At 42.9% G+C, this 23,280-nt stretch overlaps 1 protein-coding gene across 2 annotated transcripts in view; it reads left to right on the top strand.

Annotated features, from left to right (window-relative positions):
* Positions 1-1,586: 1,586 nt before the first annotated feature.
* arap2 (ArfGAP with RhoGAP domain, ankyrin repeat and PH domain 2) overlaps positions 1,587-23,280 on the top strand; it is a 99,272-nt gene continuing 77,578 nt past the window's right edge. Inside the window, exons 1-8 of one of the 2 annotated variants that reach the window (XM_029526211.1) lie at positions 1,587-1,682; positions 4,465-5,321; positions 6,136-6,218; positions 8,707-8,783; positions 9,089-9,153; positions 9,883-10,239; positions 11,147-11,216; positions 18,397-18,517. In XM_029526211.1, the coding sequence (XP_029382071.1) occupies positions 4,516-5,321; positions 6,136-6,218; positions 8,707-8,783; positions 9,089-9,153; positions 9,883-10,239; positions 11,147-11,216; positions 18,397-18,517 (1,579 nt within the window). In that variant the 5' untranslated portion in view covers positions 1,587-1,682; positions 4,465-4,515. Of the gene's footprint in view, positions 1,742-4,464; positions 5,322-6,135; positions 6,219-8,706; positions 8,784-9,088; positions 9,154-9,882; positions 10,240-11,146; positions 11,217-18,396; positions 18,518-23,280 lie in introns of both variants that reach the window. The other variant, XM_029526212.1, reaches the window with a different exon arrangement.

The following is a 23,280-nucleotide window of genomic DNA, read 5'->3' as shown; positions in this document are numbered from 1 at the left end:
CTTCAGAACCTGCTGGATTGTTGAAAAATTCATCCTTTTTTCATTAAAAGGCAATCAGCAGTTTCTTTCTTGTATGAACGTAGTTATATAAATTTATTGCACATCGCTCTAATTGCTATTATTTCGTGTATAAACTCTGAATGGGAGAAGTCAGTGTTTGAACAACATATAATGGATTATGAAATGGCCAATAGAAGCTCTCTGTCACCATCATGTGGCTTGTTCTGCAAACTGCAGTTTGCTGATCAACAGCAAGACTTGCAAGGAAGTTTTGCTGCTCTGGCAGGCAATAGAAGTTAAGTTTTTCTGTCTCAACTGATTTCATCTTTGAGGTTTTTCTCACTACTATTTCTCTGTGACACAGCTGCTTCTGATCTATCATCGGCATCCAAATGTGTGTTGCTGTTTTTTGTTTTTTTTTTTTTATTTTAGATGCACAAGAAACACCAAGACATTGTGGAAGAAGACAAAGAAAGCTCCAGCCCACGCAAAAGGTCAAATAAAATTTCTTTTCATTATATTGACTTATGTTTGTGTTTTGAATATAACAGAGATGCGTATTTACTTTTTTTTGCCTGATATATTTTTAATAAATCAATACATTTATAGCGATGGTAGGTTCAAATATGCTCCAATAATGGAGTCAGTGTTGTCAAGAAGCCACAGTACTGCAGCTCTCTGTCACCATCATGTGGAGGACTGGAGGACCATGCAAACTGGCAAGCTGCACTCGGCTACTTGACTGAATTTATTTGTGGCAATAATGTTCACTTGGCAAGTAGAAGCAGCAAAATCTATAAGAGCATATGTTAATATTCTTGGCGGTGAGACTGAAAGCTAGTTTTCTTGCAGACTTGGATGCACTTTGGGTGTCTTGTATCATGATGCTCAATGAATGTATTTCATTTTTTGTGCCCTCTTTATTTATTTTCCATTGAAGTAATTCCTCTCAGTTGCAGCCTATGCAAATAGTTTGATTTGATTTATGTTTTCTTAAGAAGATGAGGATGATGATGATTGCTAGAATGCAAAACTTGGAACCCACAGGCTTAAAGTTCAACAATGTTAGTTATCTTAACATGATCTGAAGCTGCCACAATGACGCGTACATGTACAAAATGACGAGTACAATATATAAGTAAAGCAAAAAAAGGGTTAGTGTAAAAAAAGTAAGTGTAAATTACAACTATTCTAAAATGACACTTGTACTTTGTTCCACAGAACATGCATTCCTGTCTGTACTGAATGAGTACCTGGAGGCCTCAGGATCAAGCTGGGACATGCACATCTCCTCAGCTCGACATTACATGCCCTTACACTTTGCTGCCCTCCAATGATAAACACAAGCACCCACATTTATTTTACCTAAAAAAGAAAAAACAGAGCATGATCATTAGATCATTAAAGCCCAAATGGGGGTAATGCACCAGTGAGGGTGATTTGACGACAGGTACTTCTGCTATTCGTGCTCCGGGCTCTGGAGCTCAGATGGGCGTGGAGCTGCGGAGCGACAGACTGGGCACCGATCAGCTGGGTAAAAACAATAACACACACAGGGGGAGGGGGAAAAAAGGAAAAGAAGGAGGGACGACGACTGAGACTGTCCACTGGTGTAATGTGACACAAGCGGACGCACAACGGAGATGCCAAAGGGCTCCTTTTTTTTTTTTCCTAACCAGCAGGTAAGTTTTACGCAAAGTGCCGGTGGCACGGCAGCGTGTTACGTCATCGTCCGGACTTGGTGAGTTGTTTTTAAAGCTCCCAAATGATCCCTCTCTGTCTTTAAAGAATATTATTTTATTTAATCGTTTTGGTACAGCTTGCCTGGGAGCGTTGTCGGGCAGTGGTGGGAGCTTTTTAAAAGATTCGTGTGACAAAGAAAGTGAACCAAAGCTGGACTTAAATGAGTATCATCTGCGTTAGGTTCGTCGCTGTATTGATGATAAATGCAAACAAAAAGAGATGGGCATCACTGATGGCTTAAACTATTATCCTGCTCTGACAAATCCCTGTTTAAAGTGGGTTTAATACATTTGTCATCATCCAAACACCATTAAATGAATTGCATACAATTACACATCTTGATAGTATGATTGCAGAAGTTGTAGAGATATTTTCTCTTTCTCAAAACCAGGAAGGGTATTCATGCATTGGACTTTGCTCAGCGTTGATTGGAAGTGGGGTGTGCAGAAGTGAACGTGTGTGTGTGTGTGTGTGTGTGTGTGTGTGTGTGTGTGTGTGTGTGTGTGTGTGTGTGTGTGTGTGTGTGTGTGTGTGTGTGTGTGTGTGTGTGTGTGTGTGTGTGTGTGTGTGTGCATGGGCGTGCTTCCTGTGAATCACTCCTGTCTGAGCATACCTGAGGTGAGCCACTGTTTGGGCTGGTGCAACTCTCTCACACACACACACACACCACTCGTGGTGGCAGTTGCACTTTTAGATTGCAGTTTTGTTTTACTGTAATAATCCATTGTATGTGAGGAAGTGCTGCACATGCTTTATGACCCAGTGTGCCTGCTGCTACCAGTTGTGTCTTTATGACTTCATATATTCTCGTGCTCGTGTGCGGTTTGTGTGTGCAAGCCTTATATAAGGTGAAATTCCCTTTTCGTTCTGTGCTATTGATCTACACTCTGCGGGCTTTGACGCTGGTCAGTAGCTCTGGATCAAAACCCTTAATAATGTTTTGTTGAAAGTGTGTATTTGGTGTTGCCAATGCAGTTGTGTGAGTGGGTGTAGAGTTGTTAAAAGGCGGAGATGTGGAACAGGCCAGGTCAAATGTGCTTTTGTGTGTGCCCATGCTAAAGCAGGCCCCTGCATGTTAACACTGCAATACACAGCTGGGCTGGTTTGATAGATTGTATAGGCTTCTATTGCCAGGACTGCTGGGCAGGGACTTAAATTCTGCTCCTGCATGCTTTGATGCTAATAATGCAAAAGGATACTTCACTTAAGGAGTGACGGTGTGCGCACAAGATGAAATGAATCTAGTATTTGAATTGACTCGCTGAAATGCCAGTTGGAGGAATATATGCTGAATGAGGTACATTTATGAAATAGCTAACAAAAAAAAAAGGAAAGAGGTTGGGTGGGCTGCTTTCTGTTCAAGTTCAATTTAGGTGCTAAAAAAAAAACGAAACACATATATAGTCCTGCTACAGCTTTAGAATAACCCAAAAGCAGAAGTAACACTATAGGCTTTACTCAAAAGAGAAGAAGTGGTCATGATGAGATGTTGGTGATGATGTGCTTTCACGTTAGGTTCAAGTGTGTGGCAGAGAGAGATAAAGAAACAGAGCTTTTCCTTTTGTAAATGACGTTCAAGCTTTTACACAGACTTTCAACAGCAGCTTTCCATTAGCAGGGTTGTTCTGTGTTGCTATACAGTGAGCTGCGGTGTATAGTGTGAATCTTGTAATGCTGCTTTTGCTAGTGATGCAAAAGGGGATTTGGACAAAGATGTGAGCTGTGGCAACACTTTATTTTTTTTTTCAGACCTTAAGGTTGTTCTCTGAACAAAATGGCATACTGTTTCCTCATATCTATTGCTGTTTCCTGCTGTTTCATCCAGGAGTGGTGTTGCAAATATAGGTCTGGTTATGTTGGTTGGTGTTTGTGTGCTGACTTGTTGACTGCACACCACATGCATGTTGTTCTTTTAAAAATGAGCCTTGGCCAATACACACGATGAGAGGGCTCCAAAGAATGCATGAGAATGCCAATACAACTATCCTGGCTGTGTGGAAAGAACTGAAATATAACCAGAAGGTAGTTTTCTTAAAAAAAAAAAAAAAAAGAAGTCATTTAAAAAAAACCAATAACATTAGTAACTAACATCCTCTATCTTATTTGTTCAGATAGTCTCAAACCTAACCCAGTGTGTTTACAGTTTGGTTTTTGTGTTGTGTTGGTGTTGGCATTTGTGATGTGTTGAATATTGAACTTTTTTTCACAAAGCCAGATGAGGTTTATATCTGTTTCCAGTCGAAGCTAAGCCATAATAATTGCCCCCCGGGCTCATTCAAAGGAGATGTGTGACAGTTGTATAGCTCTCTTCATCTAACTCTTGGGAAGAAAGTGAATAAATGTATTTTTCCGAATGTCAAAGTATTCAGTCAATGAGGTCATATTTCTTTAGCTACAGATGATAAATGCCATCAATGTGATAGTTAGAGCAGAAATTCAACACTTAAATTTTTACCTGCTAGACTTCCCCCGAAGACAAAATCAATATCCACTTTGGATAATTTGAGCTTGCAGGAAAATGAATATCACTGGAGCCTAACAGATATTCTAAATTATTGCTGGTACAGTTAATGGATCCTTCAAAGGTTAATAATCCTGTCTATGGTGTAGGAATCTTTCCAAGTCTAAGATTAAATTCTGTTTCATGGTGCTTGCAGCTTCCCTGCTTTACAGTATTTTTCTTCAGCCCTCACTTATTTTTATCTGTTTTTGCGTCTTCAGTTTAAGGGCCGCTCCATCTTCCTGATACACCAGATGTGGAATTAGAGCACAATGTTGGAATCAACAGAGCCCAGCAATGAGATCGCGGAATGGCTGTCCACCCTGCGCCTGTCCCAGTATACCTCATGTTTCCAGCAGGGAGGATACCAACGTCTGGAAGACTGCAAGGACCTCACAGAAGAGGGCCTGTTCGAGCTGAAAGTGTTTCCTACGGGTCATCGGAGGCGTATCCTGCGCAGTTTGGAAGCATTAGGGGTGAAATCGCCGAGCGGCGCTGAGGATGATGGAGGGGAGGAGAATGGGAGGCCGCAGAGGAAGCCTCTACCATACCCAAGGCATATCTTTCTCAAGGACAAAAAGAGGGGCGCTTCATGTCAGCACCATCAGCCAGCGGAGAGGAGGGACGATTTGAGTGGGAGCCATTCTTTGCCTCCAGGAGCAGGACTAGGAGCGGAAACTGAGGATGGATTCCTCTGCCAACCTCAACCGGCCCCACGCAATCCGCAGAACATCCAGACGTCCATGTCCAGGCATACCCACGTCCCCCCTCTGGCGTCTTCCAGCAGCAGCAGCAGTGAGTCCCTCTGCATTTCGGATATCCCCTCAGACTGGGAGATTGGCTCAGAGGATCCCTCGCTGTCTAGCACAGACTCCATCCCGTGCTCTGCAGATGCGTCCAACTCAACAGTGACTGAGGATCATGGGGCTTTTCCCTGTGAAATGGTGGAAAACTGCATCTACGGGACACAGCCCTGTTTTAAGGTTCCTACAGGTCCACGGCTCACTCGCTCCTACAGGCTGAGGCACCGTCCTGTTCCTGAAATCCCAAGTCAAACTATACTATCAAGTCAGGACAGGTAAAGAGCAGTTTAACTTGCGGACTCATGATTCTTGTGAAATCATAGTTAATGGACTAATGGTTTGATTAGAACATTGTGTTAAATGTGAGAGAATCAGCTTGAGTCAATCTAAAAGCATCAAAAGCCGCTGACCACCTTTAATGGCCACTAAATAACATGTCCATTTAATCTCAAAAAAAGGAAAATGCACGATTACATTTTTAACGGTCATAAAGCGAACTTCATTCTACGCACAGTTGTGGATTGTCTCACAATAGCTTCATATTCACTGTACAGACACAAGAGTGTTGTGTTGATCTGTTCATCTTACATCCGACTCGAAAAGCTGAAAATGTCAAACTGAGTCAAAATGTCAAACTATTCCTCCGAAGAAAAAGGTTTTTATTTATGAATGTTGCAATGCTTTTCTCAGCTAGATCAAAAAGAGAATGATTAAGTGTGTCTCCCAAAATGGAGAAACGACTCCTTTTAGCACAAAGTTTGACTTTACGCGACTTCTGAGAACTCGTTACACAAGTTGGAGCCACCAGGTGAAAAGCACCTCAAGAAATATTCTTATATACTGCCATAAAGTGAATGAATTTTCTCTTTCGTGCTTAGATTTACACAAAGGAAATCCTGAGGCGTCTAATTTCATATTCACTTCTCCATTCCACTAGATTAATGCACAATATTGAACTTCTGAACCCTTAAACTAACTGTGAGAACAGAATATCTCTATTTTGAAGACCTTTACATCGACATGGTGTTACCCGTTTTTCCCGTGTGCTGAATTGGTGGCTCTGATTCACCGATGTCTCTCCCTCCTCAGGAACACACCACCAGCACAAACAACCAGCCCCGAACATCTAACCGGCTCCGAAGGTCCCACCGGTGCAAACGGCATACAGAAAGGTACACACAGTCTTTCAGCTGTGCCCGCTTCATCTCAGGCATGAATATTTCATTCAGAAGTAGAGTCAGCAGTGCTGTTGTTCGCCCGGATGAAAGAAGGGAGAAGAGATGAGGGTAGTGCGTGGGTGGGGCGGTGGCGTGTTTCGGCAGCAGTGTCGTGGGAAACTGCGTTGCCCCCGTTTCGCGCGCTCATCTCACAGGGAATATGCTCCATCACATCTTGTCCCTCAGCAAGACCCTAGTGTGTATTCCTGTCTCCCAACTCGCTAAAGTTTTTCAGAAGTTGTTTAACTTTGCTAACAACACACAGGCTTGTACTATAACCAGAACAAATATGTTTTGAATTTTGCCTCCTCCCTCGCTGCATGTACTGGGCTTAGTCGACCCTCATGTCTCATCTGACGAGACACTATGTGCGCTGCTCTCTGTGCTCAGATAGATGTGTTCTCCGAGGATTATGTGCTGCGTATCTGTGACAGCAGTCTACGTGAACGTGTGGTAAACACCTGTGAAAGTGTCACTCTCTTTGAGACATTATTTGACCACATTGTGACTTTTTCTCGTGGAAAATATCAACAGATTTCCATCCTCTTTCTTCACGTCATGTACCCTCATACTCCCTTTCTGGCCTTCACTTCCATCCGCGTGGTGCCTTCACCACAGCAGTCTCCCGGTAGGCTTTGTTTTGCCAACTTTTTCCTCTGTGTGGAACAAGTCAGGGAGTGAGACGAGAGAAAGGCAAGACAGTGAAGTGGGTTGGGAGGAAGGAAGAGGAGATGGATGCAAAACAGGCTGAGAGACGGAGGAAGAGAGGGAGGCGAGGAGGTCCCAGAGCAGGGAAACAGGGAGCTTGACTAGCAAGTTAAATCTCCCTTCACAGCAAGGTCTAGCATTTTACCCAAGCATATTTGAAGAGTTTATTCCAAGATGAAATCCACAACTTCGAAAAAAAAAAATAAAAATGCAGTCTAGTCTCACCGAATGATTGTTGTATTCAATCAAAACTTGCTACTGGAGGCTGGCAGAATTTGAATTAACACTTTCACACATCCTCTTGTAAATAAATTTCCCTCACAAGGAAAATCTCATTGGGAAAACATGTTTCTGTGTATTGTTTCCTCAGCAGCGTGGAATATTCAATTCTTCACTCATTGAGACCGTTTAATTTTGCCAGTCCTTTAATCGGACAGTGACACGCACACGTCATCTCAAGTGCCAGATTTTCTACAGATTTTCTTTTGAAACAATTATTTACTAATAAAAATGTATCATTTCTGTGTTGACTAATTGGAATTCAGTTTCCAGTTGCTGGTGCTGTGGGAGCGATAATTGATTTGAACAAACTAACCCTAACTCACCCGGCCTCATTCAGAACAAAATCAATCTCCTCAGTAACTCGCAGCTGATGGCTGCATTTAGGTCGCTTCACAGACTGCGACTTGAGAGCGAGTCAGGTCATGGACACATAAAGAAGCACGGTGGTTGACTGAGACAAACAAAGGACGGAGCCAGAGGTGGTCCCAGGGAGGGGAGAATGGAGGGAATCAGACAGGAATTGAGTACACTGGCGTCCAGCGGCCTTTGGAGAGAATCGCAAGTGGCCTGAAGGTCAGCTGATAGATGATGATTGATGGTTGCCGTCTCCTTGCTGAACTCACTGTAGCGAGGGCCACTGTGTTTGAGAGGATTCTATCATCAAATAAAGTGACCTGCTCATAAAGCGAACCAAGTCTAGTACATGCCCTTTTTGCCCTTACATAATGGCACGCATTGTTTCGTGGTTTTGTGTCTGCAAAGCTTTAAAAAGTGGTATATTCACGTCTGTAAGGGCTGAGTGTGAGGCTCAATTGATTTGACTGTCCATCCTTTTATGTCTCTGTTTCTCTCATGGCATCTTCATGTGTCTGAGGGCATTTCGATCTTAGTACACCACTGCCTGTGTGCATATCTGTTCCTCCAGCAGTGTCTATGTGTGTGACTAGCCCTGTGGCAGTGTCTTCTGGCCCTCACAATCCTCAGGAGACGGTGGTGTAATTTTTCACAGAGACAGGCAGGAGCCCACGCAGGGTGGCCCCGGGTCTCCAGACTAATAGTGTCTGGCCAGAGTCTCTCTGCTCTTCCTCGTCTCTTCCAAACACGGTCCCTGCAGGAGCCAAAGCAGAGAAATGGCCCTGGAAGAGATTCAGTCAGTTTGAGACTGACCGAGGAGCTCATACTCCCGTTTGGACGAGCAAGGGAGCAGAGGAAGAGAGATAGGCATGCTAAAGCAAAATTTAATTGGTTTACTGCTTGGATGGATCAAAGGTTGGCACATTTATTCAGATCAATGAATTGGTTTAAGCAAAGGGTGCTATAACATCTGAGTGATTTACAATTTAACTGGAACAATCCTGTTAAGCTCCTTACCTTTCAAGCATCATGTACAGGCCTTCACGCTGTGCTCTGCCATGACAAAACCACTGTTGTGTTGTCTCTGTGTTGTTTTTAGGTTCACATGAAAGAACCTTGATGCCTATTGCGCCCTATGGAGAAATGTTTCTGTACAACAACCCTGAAAGCACTCAGGTAAGAGACCATACACCTGCAGCACTGGACAGTGAGCGGCAGTTCGCACCAAAGAGGAACAGACATTTCTCAGATCTTCTACGTTATCAGCTGTGTTTCAGCCACAGCCTGCCCGAACTTCCTAGTGCAGTCACCATGGACGCACAACAGAGTCGAAAATGTGCTTCAGTTTGCCCCCTGAGGTTAATAGAAATGTCACCTCACCACTAAAGTTAACATAGCTTAGTGCAGCAACAAGAAAACTGTCTGACTGAAAGATGGATGCATTTTTTTCATCTGATACTAATCTCTTTTGTGCTCTGTAGGACCAAGGTGGTAAAGAAGGGCTACAGAAGGGGTTTAAGGACATGATAAAACAGAAGAGACGAAGGTACGGCATTCTGGCCTAATAGCCTTCTGCTTTTTCCCCACACGACATGTGAATAGAAATTCAGATGTTCAGAGAGGGAAACAAACAAAAACAACAACAACAAAAAAAAGGTTCGGTCGGAGTACTCCCACTGACATGTTGCATCTCAATTTCTTTTAGTCTGTAGATAAATTGGAAAGAAAAAGTGTTTTCAGTGGGATAGAGAATATCTGCTGAAAGAATATCTCGTAGAACAGTTCATGAGGAACAACCCAGCAACTTTTCTCTGTGGCATGGAGCTATTGTACAAAATGTGGAACTGTTGCTTTAAGGTCCAGCACAAAGTCTCTCCACTAAGTTGCGGTAATTGTACTCTAACTTATAGATGTAACATGAAAAACAATTTAAAAGGAACCACCGAACCCCTTTAGGCTGTGCACCGTGACAGAAGAGCAACACTCGTTGGTTTTTCACCCGGTTACGTTCACGGCGCTCTCGTGTTTGTTTCCAACAGGAATCGCAGAGCGTTAATTAACTTTCAGTAACAATATGTACTGTAAATAGCACTTACTAATCATTTGGCAATGAGGAAGTGTGCTCCATGCTGTGCCAGTTAAGGGTGACATCACTGTTGCATTAAGAGCAGAGAAATGCCTTCCTGCTTCCTTCTATTTACTCATGAATGCAGCAGTTTAAATTAGAAGGTGAAGTATTGCCACTCGACACCATATCCCATTCGTGTTCATACAGAAAAAAGACACCTAAGCAGAACCGCTCAAAAGACAAAGATGCCCCACCAGCTCCAGCTATCCCGGCCCCGCACACAGATTCAGCAGCGGATGAATATGCCAGCATTTCGCCGCGAGCCATTTCGGACCAAAGTTTCGCCCTGACCCCTGAAACTCTTGCAGTCGGTCCAGCTGCCGATGGCCTCGAGGATAGATCCTTGATCATGGTGGAGTGTGACCTCTACTCACAGCCTGCAGAAGCCCTGGGGGGTGCGAGCAGAAATCCACTGCCTGATATTTCTCCATACGCGTGCTTCTATGGAGCCCCCAAACACCAGGTGCTCAAAACGGGTTGGCTGGACAAACTGTCACCTCAAGGGTAAGTTACAGTATTTCCTAGGATTGTGAAAGTGATTAGAGATTCAGCTCAGATTGTCGTTACGAAAGACAGACATTAGAAATTCCTTCATTATGTGATGTAATGAATTGCAATTCTGCATTAAATCATCACGACTGCCGGTTTTGCTGCAGCTCCACACTGTTGGTCATAAATATTTATCTCTTAAGTCTAGCTCATGTGCTTTCTCTGTTTTGGATAACGTTTCACCCTGGAAAACTAAAAAGCCACAAGTGCTACTGGTGGCAACCGCTGCTTCCTGTTCTGATGCAGACCACTTCTATTTTACACTCTACCCTGTCCCCTCATCACCCCAGGGGTATCCTGACTTTGATGATTATTTAAAGCTGATCAGATACAGAAGCCTGCAGATATAGCCATAATGGATAACGCATAATTTTGCTTAGTTTGGCCCCTTCCTGTAAAACACAATTTTCTTGACAACGTCTCTCGGTGCTCCATGTTTTGCCATAGCTCAAAGCCAGGGCTATCAATCACCGACTTCCTTTTTATATTCTCCTTTGCCACCTCGTTTGCATAGGTTTGGCAAACTGCCCTTTGAGTTGTTGAATATTCAAACTGAAAATAGCCATTTGTTTTGATTATGCTAATTGGCAGCTGTTGATACAACTCTTGACATTAATGAATCAGTGGGACTCTTGATGAAAAATGAGTACCTGCTCAGAGTACATTCGGTTTCTGGCTTACTGTTGTGATGTATGTGTATGTGTATATATATATATATATATATATATATATATTTGTACAGTAGAGTGATTTAGTGCTCTGAATGGCTTTGTCTGGGTGACGAGCCCAAGATCTAGGTGGATTGAATTTGATGGTTTATTGCACATCTTCACTTCAACTTTGTTTTACCTTTTCTTTGCAGAAATTGCGTTTTTCAGAGAAGGTGGGTGCGATTTAATGGCGAGAGTCTGGCCTATTACAACAATGACAAGGTGGGTGTGAAAAAAGCACGGGCACATGTACATGCTACTGGTCCCTTAAGCCTTAAACCTTCTGCACGCACATGTGCGGCCCCCTCCTCTCTCCCCCCTTCTACCTGCTGACACACTCACAGCCACCGCATGAACACTGACAAAGCCAATCTGATTCCTCTGTCACAGAAATTCACACCATGAACAGCTGAGCCAAGTTTCGAAGTGTTGCCTTCTTGTTCTCCTCCCCCTCCCCCTCATTGTCATCACCATCATCATTAGCTTGGCAGACTAAAGAATGGGAGCAAGGACATAGCGACATTACGGCACGCATGACGAGCCAGCACTCTCTGTGCCCACCCAGCCATACACGAAAGTACATTGATGTTGGCACCTGACCAGTTATCAGAGAACGAAAGAACGAGGGAAAGGAGAAGGAAAGGGAAGACTCTCCTCTGTTTTTGCTCCCCTCAGCAATTCTTCCTCTCTTTATACTCCTTCTGTCTGACAGTTGAGCCTGAAATTTCGCTTAGCAGTGCCTGCCTCATCACCGGTGGGAGGTGGGAGGGGGGAGAAAGACTTGGGGTAGGCTGAGAGGATGGGGGCTAAAAAAGCAGAAAGCAGACAGGGGAGACAGATGCAAGTGAGATGCCAGCTTAACCTTCGACTGCTTTGTCTTTGATTTGGAGTCACCCCCATTTATTAAGAGGTTTGGGGCACTCGGCTTTAAAGGGAGACAGTTGTGTAATTCATCTTCTGCCCATGTTGAGTCTGCATAAATTGTTTTTTGGCTGTAATTAGCCCTGAAATCTTTCAATTTTAGCCCTGATGCTACTGCCAATGCAACACCATTACCACAACCCAATACACAGCTGACACCGACCACTACTGTGACACAATGATAGTTCTGTTATATGGATTTAAATCATTTCCTGTCTTTCATATGCTCATTGTATCATTATGAAGTAAATGAGAAGAGAACCACCTTATTGCGTTACCTGGTCAGAGAGGTAATTGAGTTCAGCTTGCATTTCAATTCCATTGTGACAACAATGCTATAACACCGACAAAAAACATGTCCGTTATGCTTAACGCAACTCAAATTTCTTCAATTTATCTTCATCAGAAATGAGTGTTTTTTCCATTACACATTCGAAAGCTGTTCAAATGTCGATGGCGTGTAATGGAAAATACAGGATTTTAATATTAAGAGCTGAAAAATGTGAAAGAATGGAAAAAAGGTGTTTTCACAAAAACTTTGAATGCGCACATCCTTTTGTTTTCAAGCAGGTTGCAAGCGGCCACAGCCTCTGTGTCATGATGTGTTTCGCCTTCATCTTCCTATTAATGACCATCGGATGTATCCTGTACTTAAAACAAACACATTTCTATATTTGCGTGCAGGCGGTGACCTCGACGCTCACACTCAGGGCCAGCTCGTTTTCGCTGCAGCAGCATTGCACAACATCACAATCAATGATGTGGGACCTGTCTGAAGCCTGCTCGTTAATCACATACTAATTATAGCTCTCCATGCTCTCTGGCTCGCCTGCTCTCGCTCTCTCTCGCTTTCCTCTCGTTTTCTCTTTCCATTGTATTTGCTGCTTTATTTATCAGGACACGCTCCGTTGCCAGCAGAGCGGCGAACGGCAGGGAGGCCAGCGAGTCAGCACTTTATAGTCCGTGTCACTTTTGGCGTAGGCACGACACTTTTTGGAAAGATGAAAGTTTGCCATAGTGTGTGTGTGTGTGTGTGTGTGAGTGTGAGAGAGAACGGATTGTTGTTTAGACTTTTTAAAGTCATCCTGACAATGTGACTCTCTCCTCCGAGAAAGCAGAGGGCTTCATCATGTTTCGGGTGAGCGAAGAGGTCAAAGACAATCTTTCTGTCATCCCTGGTTTATGTGGCCAGCTGAGGCCTTGCAACAGCCTGTGTGCCACCCAGCAGCGCCTCCACAGGGTGAGGCGGGCGGAGGAGGATTGTACGAGGAAGTCTCTCACCACCGCTTGGTGTCAGAAATTGAAATTTGGGTTGGTGGCTTGCTTTCACTCTTGCTGTGTCTCGTGTTATGTTGTGGGCTCAAAATCTGCACATCTGATCGCAGACGAGTTGTACTGATTACAGCATTATTCCACAGGAGTGGAGAAAATGACTGGAGGTTATGTGTATCTCTGTGAAAGAGAGAGAGACAGACAGAAACCAAATGGCCTGTGGCGTTTAAGATGGGTGCTGTCTCAATCTATGAGTTCTGCTACCAATTCCCAAAGTCAAGTAACCAAAATCAGCTCAGAGTCTCAATAGATGCATTGTGATGGAATTTGTAAATAATTAAACTCTGATTAACTTACATTAAAAAATGAAGTGAAAGTATGCTGAACTGAATAACCTCTATAATTAGATATTATTATTATTATTATTATTATTATTGTTATTATTATTATTATTATCACTAACCCTGCTATAATATCATATACTTCCACCCTATATATGATAATGTCTCTTGCTTACACTGATAAGAACAAGTATTCTCAGAAGCTGGCGGCATTTCACAACTGATTCAAACCTGTCTTTTCAGTATTTATTGTAAACCTGTGTTTTCTGCCTGGTGTTAAACTTACGGTAAACACTTCTGCCCAAGACGGCTGAAATGTTTTCTCTTCAGCTCTCAAGACTTCAGACCACAATGTAACTTTAACAAAAAGGATAATTAAATTAATTGATTCAATAAAATTCAACCTTGCTCTATTCATTAGATGCAGATTTTTGCTGCCAGAACTTCAGCCGGTCTGGCGTGACCAGGTTGCTTATGGTGACTAATGCTCACTAATGTCTTGTTTTTGGCTTTGACTGTAGACAAACTCGCTTTGGTGGCAGCTCAAGCTTTAGGCTATGTGTAATGGATGTGCTTGAATTTGCAAAATATGCCGAAGGTTGTGCTGCCTGACTGCACCGAGAACTGCACCCATACCAGCATGGTGTTGTCAGTTTCTCATGTTGCACACAAAAACAAAAATGTCTACACTCGGAAACATTCTCATGCTTGCTCGTTTTCTTGAACTTTGAACAGCCAAAAAAAAAAAAAAAAAACAACAAAACCCCCCCCCTCTTTTGTAGTTTAAAATCATGTGGGACCTGTCAGCCTCAGACAGAACTAATCGCAGTTAATCACAGTCGCAGCTTGAAGGTCTCTGGCCGTGCTGATGTCATCATCAGGGTAGCGGTGGTGGCGTGGGAGAGTAGCGAGATCCTCGGTCTCACTTTTCCCTCCACAGCGGCGTATCCAATTCGTCTCATCAATCACCCCTTTCGCCTGATTTCGTCAACAACAGGATTGACTTCGGGGAAGGCTTTGGGCCTGAGATGTAGTCTTCAGGGTCCTGATGTGGTGTCGTGTGCATCTGTGTGTGTATGTGTGGGGCGGGGCAGGCTGAAGCAGAGGCTAAAGGGGAGATGAGGTTTTTCGGATTGCGGATCAGGCTTTGAGTGACTCATGTGCCTGATTGTCTGACTATCTGACGCTGCAAAGCTCTTTCATGCCAAGCTGGAAAGCTCCTCTGCTTACTCCCTCCTGTGCCTTTCCAAGATGCCTGGGCTTTCTCTAACACCCAAAAATGCTCCTTTTTTTTTTTTTTTTGGTTCCTATCGTCTTTTTATTTATGCCAGTTTTCATTCCGGTCAGATGAGCAGGGCCCAAAATATGGTATGATATTTTGATTCAACCTCACTGAGCTCTCATGAGCTTTGTCTTTATCCTCGGCAGGCAGCCGTATGCTGCTATGCACAGCAAACAGCAGACAGGCACAGTTAGCCACTATCTGGTGAACATAGCGGAGCATTTAGTGGCTCCTCTGCCAGATATTTTCTGCAGGAGTGGACTCAAGAAAATGCTAGGAAGCTGCAAGTTAGACTTAAATGGATCATTTGGGTTGAAAAATAACTTTAAATTGATGTAAATAATCAATGTTGCTCTTCCACCTTCAGCTAAAAGATGAGACCTGAAATTGGCATTATGTCGTACTCGTCCGAGCAAAATGAGGATTCGGACTTTATCAAAGTTTCGTACTTCTTTTTGCAGTAGTCAGGCCTCATGCATTTGAAAAGAAAACGTTTGAGAGGGGAGAGTTGGCAGTGTTTATGGTTAGCATTCAAAGACCAGAAAAATTTGCAACTAACTTGCTGATTTACTCGGATTTCCCTTCAAGGCCTTTAGAGTCAGGACTTTCTTTGAAAAGGCTCGAGACTTGGCTTTGACTTGCCCTACAGACAGCTTTGCCCAGAGAGCACCATCTTCCAAATCCTTAAGGCGTCCTGCTCAGTGAAACACTGATCAAGGCTGCATTATTGCCCGCAAGCAGGTTTTTTTTTTTTTTTTTTTTCAGCAGTGCAGTCTTCTGCTGGAGCCAGTTGGTGTCCTCATACCACTACTGAAAAATCTGATGTTGTGGAGATGCCAGAACCTTAACTCCATCCATGGTGGTAAAACTCTCCACCCTCTCTCCCCGCCTGCCTGCTTCCCTCCACACCATTATTGAAGGCTTTAGCTCGACTGCTCCGCTTTAATTGTTTCCTGAGGTTTTTGCTTGTGTGTTTTTTGAAAAGAAAAGAGACACAGTCATCCACACAGCATCAGCCTTACCACAAAAAAAAAAAAAAAAAAAAAGAAGGGTTGACAAATGCGAGGGGAGAATGATATGTGAGCCGCTCAAATGAGAGGACGTGGGAGTGAAAGAGTTGTGAGTGGGAGGGAGGCGAAGGGAGGAAATGAGTGTGGAGGAGATCTTTACCGAGGGGAGGTGAGTCAGGTGTGTCTGTTATTGGAGAAAGAGAGATAGTTAGGCCTCATTGCTTCCTTGGCAGTCCGTCCTCTTGAGATTAGTCTATAAACATTACGTGTGTGTGTGTGTGTGTGTGTGCGCGCAGTACGTGGGCTGCAGTGCACAGTGCTGCTGTGTGAATCCACTGCCTTAACACTGACCACTTCCTTTCATCATCTCTCAACTGCCTCTGCTGTCAAAGTATTTACAGACACACAACTCGCAATTAAACAACTCTCTCCACCATGACCCCAAAACTAGAATTAAAACAATTAATTACTGTTAACCCATACTGGGGGTATAATTATCAGCAGGCAGCCACCAAGATAATTCATTCATACACACACACACACACGTGCACGCGCGCACATGCAGACACTTAGTTTCTCCTCCCTCACCTTCCTTTAACTTCTATCTAAATTTAGAGAGAGAAAGAGGGGAGATATTGGTGTGAAACTCCTGGGGAGAGAAATGTACAAGGCTGGCTGTCGGTAATTAGGTTGAGTCACTTCTTTCCATTGTTAACATCCTGCTTTAATATGAGGAGGACCCCTCCCTGACCCTTTTAGGCATCTTTATTCCTACATGATGTCTCTCTTTTCCCACACACCTCCCTTTTTCCTCCTCCTTCGTCTGCAGCTCTTTCTCTCCTCTCGATTATGGATTTTCACTGTTGGTTATTCCTTTGTGTTTTCATCATCTTCTTCTTTTTTTTTTCACACTGTATCTCTTACTGTATCGCTCTTTCAATTCTTTATCCTGCAGCCCTCTCCTTGGCCTTTCACACAAACCTAATTCTTTCTCCTTCCATCCGTCCGTCCATCCATGCATCTGTTCATTCTTACCATCCACCTCTCTTTCCCTTACCGACTGTGCTGGCTGGTTTATTTTTGGCTGTATGGTGTCGAGAAATAGTTTTTTTTTTTTTTTTTGTAGATGGCAAGGTCATGGGCTTAATTAACAAGAGAGAGGAGTCAGAAGTTCACAAATTTTTTTTTCTTTCTCCGTTCATCCTTTCTTTGCTCACCAACCTCTGTGCAGGACACTCATCTGCCTTTTTGCAGGATATGAAATTGTCATTACAGTGGAGAAAATGCACAGTGGACAGGACTCAAAATTCAGGTCAAGCCCGTTGAAGAGCAACGGAGAGGAAAAAGGAGACATGACTGTTTTTTGTTTTTCTTTTCCTCATACTTTGCAATAATAATGACATTATCGACATGAATAATGCAATGTCATCCGTGGCCCTTTTCCTCCCACCCATTTTTATAACCGAGTGATTTCCACACTGGTACAGAAGTACATTGTAGCGTCAACCTGTTCACTCTGCTGCAAGAACATTATCATCTGAGATCTTCTCGGATTTTTCCCAACTAAGTTTCAAAACATTTTTCTGATAAATTCGCCACATTACCGATCAGATGGTGGTTCCATTCTGTCCAAGCTTCTTTAGAAGTGATAATATTCAAGTTTTATTTCTTTCTGTACTTATTTTTGCCCCTTCTGTCTCTTTTTCACATTGACAACGACCCACTACTTTAATTGCCATTGTCAAGGGAGACTGTAAAGAGGGTCATGAAGCCTCTAGTGCAACATCCTCCTTATTTGGATGCCTCCATCAGAGCTGCTCGGGGAAAACGGGGGGGTAATGAGACAATACACACACAGCCAAATCCCACTTTACCAAACAAGCACTTCCTGTGCTTTACCCAAATCCCCAATGCAGTGTGCATGTCTCTTTTTAAATATTTGAGAAGTTTGTTTTCGGCTTGTAGACTTGTTTTATGTTGTCTCCTAACGCCCAAATGACAGCATTGTGTTTGTTATTTTGATTATTATAATTTTTTTTTTTTGCATTCTGTAATTTATCGTGGGTTTATTTTCTGCACACCCATTTCAAATCATGCATATTTCAGGTCTGTAATTTCAGTTTTTATGTTAATGTCAGAGATCAAATCAATGGAAGTGAGCGCTGGCTTGGTAAATTGTTTGCATGAAAAGATACAGTTTGTGTTTGCTGTTTAAATTCCTGTACTAGATTCTTGATTCAAATGCTGCTTTTCGGGGCACTGTATGCCACTTATCACTGTTATTGTTTGAAAGGGAACAGGGAAGCTATTTCTGCAAGTAAATTTGAGGCCATATTGATGGGCTATGGCTCTAGTTTGAGGAGGATGTTTGTCAGTTGTGTTTCAAATTGAATGTTATCATAGCAGGTAATACAACTCAGAATTACAGATCTATTAATGCCAACAGCGTGCTGGAAAACAGTAGTTGTGGGTCTACAGATTTAGCCAGGCGTACAAGAAGCTGTGTGTGTTTAGAAACCCATGCGTTATGTGCTTTTGCAGCACTCTTATCAGTCTCTTTGTGTCTCTCTGTTTAGGAGATGTACTCCAAAGGTATGATCCTGGCCAGTGCTATCAGACAGGTGCAAGGACTGGGCGATAACAAGTTTGAGGTGGTCACCTCCCTCCGAACCTTCATATTCCGGGCTGAAAGAGAAGGTATGAAGAGTGCAACTATCCCATTTTGTGTGTATGTGTTGTATTTCTCGGTCATCTATCAGCTAATCATTCGACTCGTTCTTCCTGTCAGTCTGCCTCAGTCGTTCTGACTGTCTCATTCTCTGTCTGGCCTTGTTTTTCTCTCTCATTCTCTCCCTCTGTCCTTTCCCTCTTCTCCCCCTCCCTCTTCTGTTTGTCTCCCTCATTCTTACCTAACTCTCTTGATATGCCTCTCTGGTAATCGTCTGTCTCACATCTCTCTGTTTTTGTCTCCTTTCCTCCTAATGCAGGTTTTTTTGTTTTTTTTCCTCATCCAACATTTAATTTTCCGGCCACTGTACCATAAAGAACATAATTAGTTTTCCTAGAGATTTTACATCATCTGCGTAAAGAAATGTGTAGCCGCCTTCTCTCTGCTCAATCTCTAATCTGTTTATGTATAATGGAGTATATAATGGTGTAGCCTAGCATAAAGGTTGGAGGCAGGGAATAATCAGTTAGCCGAGTTTCATGTGCTGAAAGTTGCTAATTGTTAATACATTTTTCACTTTTTTTCAAATCATTAAAGTTTATAGTGAGAGCAGCTATCCTGTCTCACTTAAAAGCTAAAAAACAAAACAAAACTGCCTGTCAGCACCTCAACAGACTAACAGTCCAGCAAAAACCAAATCTGAACTCGAATATTAATTAGTATTAAAGGATAAACTGTTGTTGGTTCGGAAACTTCTACCAATTATATGAATTTGTTATAATTTTGTTTATGTCCAGGTTGAAAAGATTTACAGCTTTGGTTTTTATTGTTGAACAAAGCTGGGGTCTTGGTCCTAATCTAGGCTAAAAAAAAAAGTTGAAGCACAGACTTTAGATTGACATTCATAATCTGACGTCATCTTCAGAAAGAAAACAAATAAGCCTTGATTAAATGTTCTTAGTTTTTTCTTGTAAATGCTCACACTGTGAATATGATGCTATGTGAATAGCTGTGCATGTGTTACTCATGGGGACTTCAGTGGCAGTAATGACTTCCTTTCCCTGTCTGGATTTATGGTGTTAAGTTAATCTAAAAGGTTCAAATAAATAGACAGATTCTCAAAGCTTCCAGGAACTGAACTGTCCTTTAACAATTTTGTTCCTTCTTCCTTTCCTCATCCCTCTGTCAGACAAAATGGAGTAAGAGTTGTCCGTCCTTTTCGTTTTTCAGCTGGAAGCTTTGTCCATGTCGGCCTTAATGAGAGGGGAAAGAAACACCTTCCACCATTACCTCCTGCCTGCTTGATGGCAGTCTATTAGGCAGCTCAGGTCGAGCTGCTCGTTTGCTAATCAAGGGTCCGTTTCTGGGGTCAGACACCGACTGACCTTTGATCTGTGTGAATAAGCGAGATTGGAGAAATTGAGTTCTGCGCAGTTATTGCACTCAGTAGCATCTGACTCATTGTGTGATAGTGTGAATATTTGAGAAGTGATTGAACTGAGAGATCTTTATTGACCAGATCACAGAGACGTCAATGTAAGTTATTGACATATTGACGTCTATTGAACTAGGAATAGAATCATCAGTGATTGACCTGCTCATCATCTGTATTGAGCATTGGCCTGTTGCTCTTGATAAATGCAGCTGGTCGTTCAGTACTCGGTGCTAAGTTAGAAACAGTAACACTAAAGAAACACTAAAGATGTTTCAGTAGACTCTAATACATCAGCCTTGACAAAAGACACGATTTTTCATCTGGCAGTGTTGTGGAAGCGATGTGGGAAATAATCAATGAAGCAAGATTGTGAGCAGAAAATACACAATATATTTATACATAGATACAGTTGTTTGTCAGAAAGAGCTCAAGCTACTTTGATTAAAAAAAAAAAAAGGTGAAGGAGCAGCATTATACTTTTCAATTATTCCTGTTCACAAAGGTTCCTATTGATAATTAGGGGAACAACCTGCCATTTAAGCCCCACAACATATAGAACATCACGTCAGAACTGGAGACGTGAGACTCTTAAACCACCTCAGATGTATTCCAGGTGCAGCAGACTGGAAACTTCAAACCAGTGGGCAGCAGTAATATGGCTACAGTTTCTGCCCTTATGTGTAGAAGTGTATGAGACGATGTAGGACCGTATTTTCTGGTGTTGCTGGTTTAAAGAAACAACCTGCAGCACAGTTTCATCACAAAACACACTCTTAGGGCCTTTTGAATAGATTCACCCTTGCCTTTGTTTCAGCACAATATTTTTTACTAGCAAGGATTAAATATTTGCAGGATTTTTCATTTGAGAAATCACACTCTCACTGAGCAATTTATTAGGAACGCCAAACCATACTGGGGAGGGCCTCTCTTCGCTCTCAGAACCGCCACATTCCTTTGTGGCATTGATTCAATCAGGTGTTGACAACACTGCACGAGTGTCGTGTGTAAGAAAATCCCCGGAGATCAGCATTTTCAGAAAACCAGCCCATCTGGCACTAACGTCGCCAAAGCCACTGCTTTGCACTGCTGCCATTAGATTGGCTAATTGGATAACCGAATGGATAAGCAGATGTACAAGTGAGTGTGCAACAGATCTGTGGTGCAAACTAGCCACCCGATATTTAATCTTACTGTTTTAAACGCTAAATAAAGACACCTGTGGAAGTTATTTAGGGTATTGCTTGAAGATATTATCCAAATTGCAATGCAATGAAATGGATCTCCTTTAATACACTTTTGTAAAACCTCTGTCTCATTAAAAAAAAACTATTACGCCAACAACTTGCCCTTCAAACCTGTCCCCCCCACCCTATTTATTTTCACCACACTGAGTCCTAGCGATTCTCCCTGTCGATTGAGTGCATCATCATATCGATGACTGCCCGTTTTTTTTTTTTTTTTTCCCCCCTCAGTGGCATCATTTATCACGATGCGATGTCTTCTGGTTGATCGTCATACGCCACACTCAGCCAGCTTGACAAGCGCTGGGAGGGCTGTCTGATTTGGAGGTGGCCTCTGACCGCCTGGGATCAGTGGGAAGCTGCTCACAGAGGGCGGCTGCCGCCATCAGAAGAAAAGGGTTGGGAGGGGAAAGAAAAGTGAGAGAGAGAGAGAGAGAAGGAGGAGAAAACTTGGCCTCATCACCTCATGCATCTTTAAACAGGCCCACTCGCCTTGTGGCGGAGAGTCATCAATCTTTGGGGAAACACATGAGAAAGAGGGAGAGATGAGGAGACAGAGGCAAAGAGAAGGAGTCTGTTAGTGAAGTGGAGTTAAGGAGCTGCCGGGCTGATGCAGTAGGAGTGAGGAGGGGGAGAAAATGATGGAGTGACGGTCAAAGGAGGGAGAGAGTGTTAAAAAACATCCAGGAAGGGGGGATGGGAGCAACAGGGGAAGGAAAGGATTAAGCGTGGGGAATAACAGGAATGATAGCGCGAGACAGGCAGACACGCAAGATCGCTGTGAAAAAGCAACAGAGAGGTAAAGGCAGAGACGGCGGGGGGAGATGAAAAGGGCACAGTAAAGATGGGGAGAAGGAAAAGGAGGAGGGAGAAGTGAGTGAATAATTGAAGGCCACTGGAGAGAGTGTGCACACAGCTGTCGGCTGATTCTCCACTTGGTCCGCAGGTGGCCTCTTCCCTCAGGTACTGTCAGCTTGAGAGAGGAGAGATGGAAGCAGGAAGGAAGACAGGTAGGGCGAGAAGAAAAGCAAAAGGAGGGTGGGATGCAGTGAGCAGTGGCAGGAAATGGTGGGGGGGGGGGGTTTGGCAGCAAGAGACAGCAGAGGGTGATGTAGAACGGTCAAGACAACAAGGGAGTGTGTTGGAGGGGATGCAGATAAACAGGCTACAAGAGACAAGATGGAACAAAAAAAATGTCGACGATATGTATTCTGATGCTTTTGCAATTGCCTTTCCACAAGCCTGCCTGCAACACATGTTGGGCTTGTTTGAGTTGATGGGCATGAGAGTGAGAGAAAGTAGAACTAACACGGTTGGAAAGAGGCCAGGGGGAAGGTGATAGGAAAAATATGTAGCAGATATAGTAGTACATTTTTCTTTTTGCACCAGGTGCATTTCAGACCTTTCTTCTCTTCTTTACATCTGCATTAATTGATTATTTCTGTCCACTTGAGAGCAGTGCAGCAAGCCATTAGCATAACACCAAAACCTAAGCAAGTGTGGCTGCCAATAATTGTGAGTTGATTGCCTTATTTTTTTTTTTTTTTACACTATTTTCTTCTTTTAGCAATTGCGTGCCTATTGGCTAAAAGCTCCATTATGTATCCTTTTTTTGTGGGAAACAGCTGTCTGGAAACTGAAGTGCAGAACCAAAATGGTAAAGTTTGAGTCTATAAAACCGAATCAGTGAAGTGAAAGAGTCTGAAATGCTCCTGAGCTGAGGGGAAGTGCAGTCTTGTGGTAACTCTTAATGGAGTTTTCACTACGGATTTCAAATATATATCATTATTATTTGTATAAATGTGGATAAGTACATCTAAATTGAGCCGAATACTTACGTTTGTTTTGAGTTTTCACTTAATAGCTAGTTTAAGATTTCAGCAATAGATTTATTTCTACTGAGGGTAAAACAAACATACATGATAAAAATTGTCCAATAATTCTTTTTCTAATTTTAGAACAGACACACAGTCGGACATCAGTGCCGTCGGAGATGGACCTTTTGATGTTGTGTACAAATGTCTGATGCGGATGTCTTGACATAAGTGAAATGTCGACAGTCCACTCGCAAGTGAAACTAAACTGTCTGCTTGACATCACAATGTCATTTAGGTAA

The sequence above is a fragment of the Echeneis naucrates genome, chromosome 18 (assembly GCF_900963305.1).
Source record: "Echeneis naucrates chromosome 18, fEcheNa1.1, whole genome shotgun sequence".
Classification (NCBI taxonomy): domain Eukaryota; kingdom Metazoa; phylum Chordata; class Actinopteri; order Carangiformes; family Echeneidae; genus Echeneis; species Echeneis naucrates.
This window is presented reverse-complemented; position numbering and strand designations above follow the sequence as displayed.